The 1,966-nt window shown below is 34.2% G+C and overlaps 1 protein-coding gene across 1 annotated transcript in view; it reads left to right on the top strand.

Moving 5' to 3' along the window:
* The window catches only part of LOC107604895 (nudix hydrolase 13, mitochondrial), a 6,360-nt gene extending 4,415 nt beyond the window's left edge, over positions 1 to 1,945 (top strand). Inside the window, exons 3-6 of the mRNA XM_016306609.2 lie at positions 877 to 991; positions 1,064 to 1,147; positions 1,326 to 1,475; positions 1,673 to 1,945. Coding sequence (XP_016162095.1) covers positions 877 to 991; positions 1,064 to 1,147; positions 1,326 to 1,475; positions 1,673 to 1,927 — 604 coding nt within the window. The 3' untranslated portion in view covers positions 1,928 to 1,945. The remainder of the gene's footprint in view (positions 1 to 876; positions 992 to 1,063; positions 1,148 to 1,325; positions 1,476 to 1,672) is intronic.

The following is a 1,966-nucleotide window of genomic DNA, read 5'->3' as shown; positions in this document are numbered from 1 at the left end:
GTGATAGAAATTTTCTATTTTCGAAGATTCCAAATTTTTATTTTAGTAACACTTACTAAACACTTTTCTCCGTTAACCCTTTTTTTTTTTATGGTGTATGTGTGGAAGAGGACATCTTAGAACTGTTTCTGCATGATTATGCCTTGTGCGTTTGATAATTAATTAAACATTTCAATATTTCATGCGGATGTTTCCAAGACAATCATGCATCAGAACAGTGGGCCATGTCATTGACTTAAACGTGTAATAAAAAATATTATAACACTCCAAATTTGTGGGCCATAATCATATCACCATATCAATATCATTTTATAAATCAACCAGGAAATTTTCTCCATAGTTATCGGTAACAACACCACCGTGGCATGCATATGCAGGGTTTAACTAGGGTAGTAACCATTATTATGAAATCATGTAATGAAAGAATGTGTTTGATGTATCAATAATCAATTATATTACACAATAATAATAACAGGTCCAGATGGCAAAATTCTCAAAAACAAGTGCACCTTGCTTGTCAAGTAATTTCACCTGCGAAAATATTTAGTAATAAAAAATGGTTTAATTTTTGATACACTGCCGTTGTAAAATAAGTATTTTATAAAATTGTGCACATTCGTTCTTTTAAATGACTATTCACGTAATTAATATAAAAAATAATTATTTTTACTATTGTAGCGTTACGTAAACTACTTTACAAATTAACCATAACTTACCTTATTTTATCTCTCTAACATTGCTGTTTCACAAGCAATAAACAAATATTGAGCAGTTTTAGTATCTTTTCTATAGAGTTTCAATATATTGTGAGAAGAAGAAATTTTGTGAGATTTGCAAGAGATTCTTATGGTTAAGCTTTCCTTTGCATTGCAACAGGTGTATTCCCTATAGGTGGATAAAGGACAGCACAGATCAAACGGGCGAAACAGAGGAAATGATAGAAGTACTGATGGTTTCTTCGCCGAAACGCGATGATCTTGTATTTCCAAAGGTACTTGATAATGAATTAGATATTGTCTATGTCTGCAACAATTCAAACTCTTCCATATTGATCACTTTCCAGGGTGGATGGGAGGATGATGAAACTGTTACGGAAGCCGCATGCCGCGAAGCATTAGAGGAAGCAGGAGTTAAAGGAATTCTAAGAGTAGGTTCAATATCCTTCTTGCTCATTCAACTTGTTCACTTATAGTTCTTCATGGTATGTTTATGCACACCTATTAAACTAAGTTAACTAACACAATTAAACATTTAATCGCATTAACTGATGATGTCTACTATTGATTTTGATTTCCTTTGACTAATTAGCTGACTTTCATGTTTAGGAAGTTCCACTGGGAATATGGGAATTCAGAAGCAAAAGCAACCTTGACTTATGTTGTACGGAAGGTGGTTGTAAAGGATACATGTTTGCCATGGAGGTTACCGAAGAACTTCACACTTGGCCGGAGCAAAATAACCGCAGTCGCCAATGGGTAAGTGTTCTGAAGGAATACTTAGGAGAAGAATTACATCAACCCGATTACCATGTTGTTAATTGGTCAATGTTATGAACAAAATTCATAACAAGTTTTCATCTTTCTATTTCTCTGTATTGTTTACATAATAGAATGTATTTCTACATTAGAGAGCAGCTATATCTGAGTCTAAGTCTAATATTTTGTCTTCTCAGTTAAACATAAAGCAGGCATTTAGTCTGAGCCGGTACGAGTGGATGTGTAGCGCGCTCGAGGAGTTTCTTAAAGTCATGGAAGAAGAAAGAAAGCTTGAGAAGCAAGATGATGATAGCATTGGTTGCCCTTCAAGTCTAGTAGCAGATGTTTCAGAATCTCAAAGTATGGCACCACCTAAGTGCTATAAAAGATCCTCTACTATGCCACACCATAGTATGAATTCTAAGAAAAACATCTTATCATGTGCTTCTTAAGAATAGCCATCAACTTTAGCTTTTGACATGTTTTCTGGT

This window comes from Arachis ipaensis, chromosome B06, assembly GCF_000816755.2.
Source record: "Arachis ipaensis cultivar K30076 chromosome B06, Araip1.1, whole genome shotgun sequence".
NCBI classification, from domain to species: Eukaryota; Viridiplantae; Streptophyta; class Magnoliopsida; order Fabales; family Fabaceae; genus Arachis; species Arachis ipaensis.
Note: the sequence above shows the minus strand (reverse complement) of the source record. Positions and strands in the feature narration are given on the sequence as shown.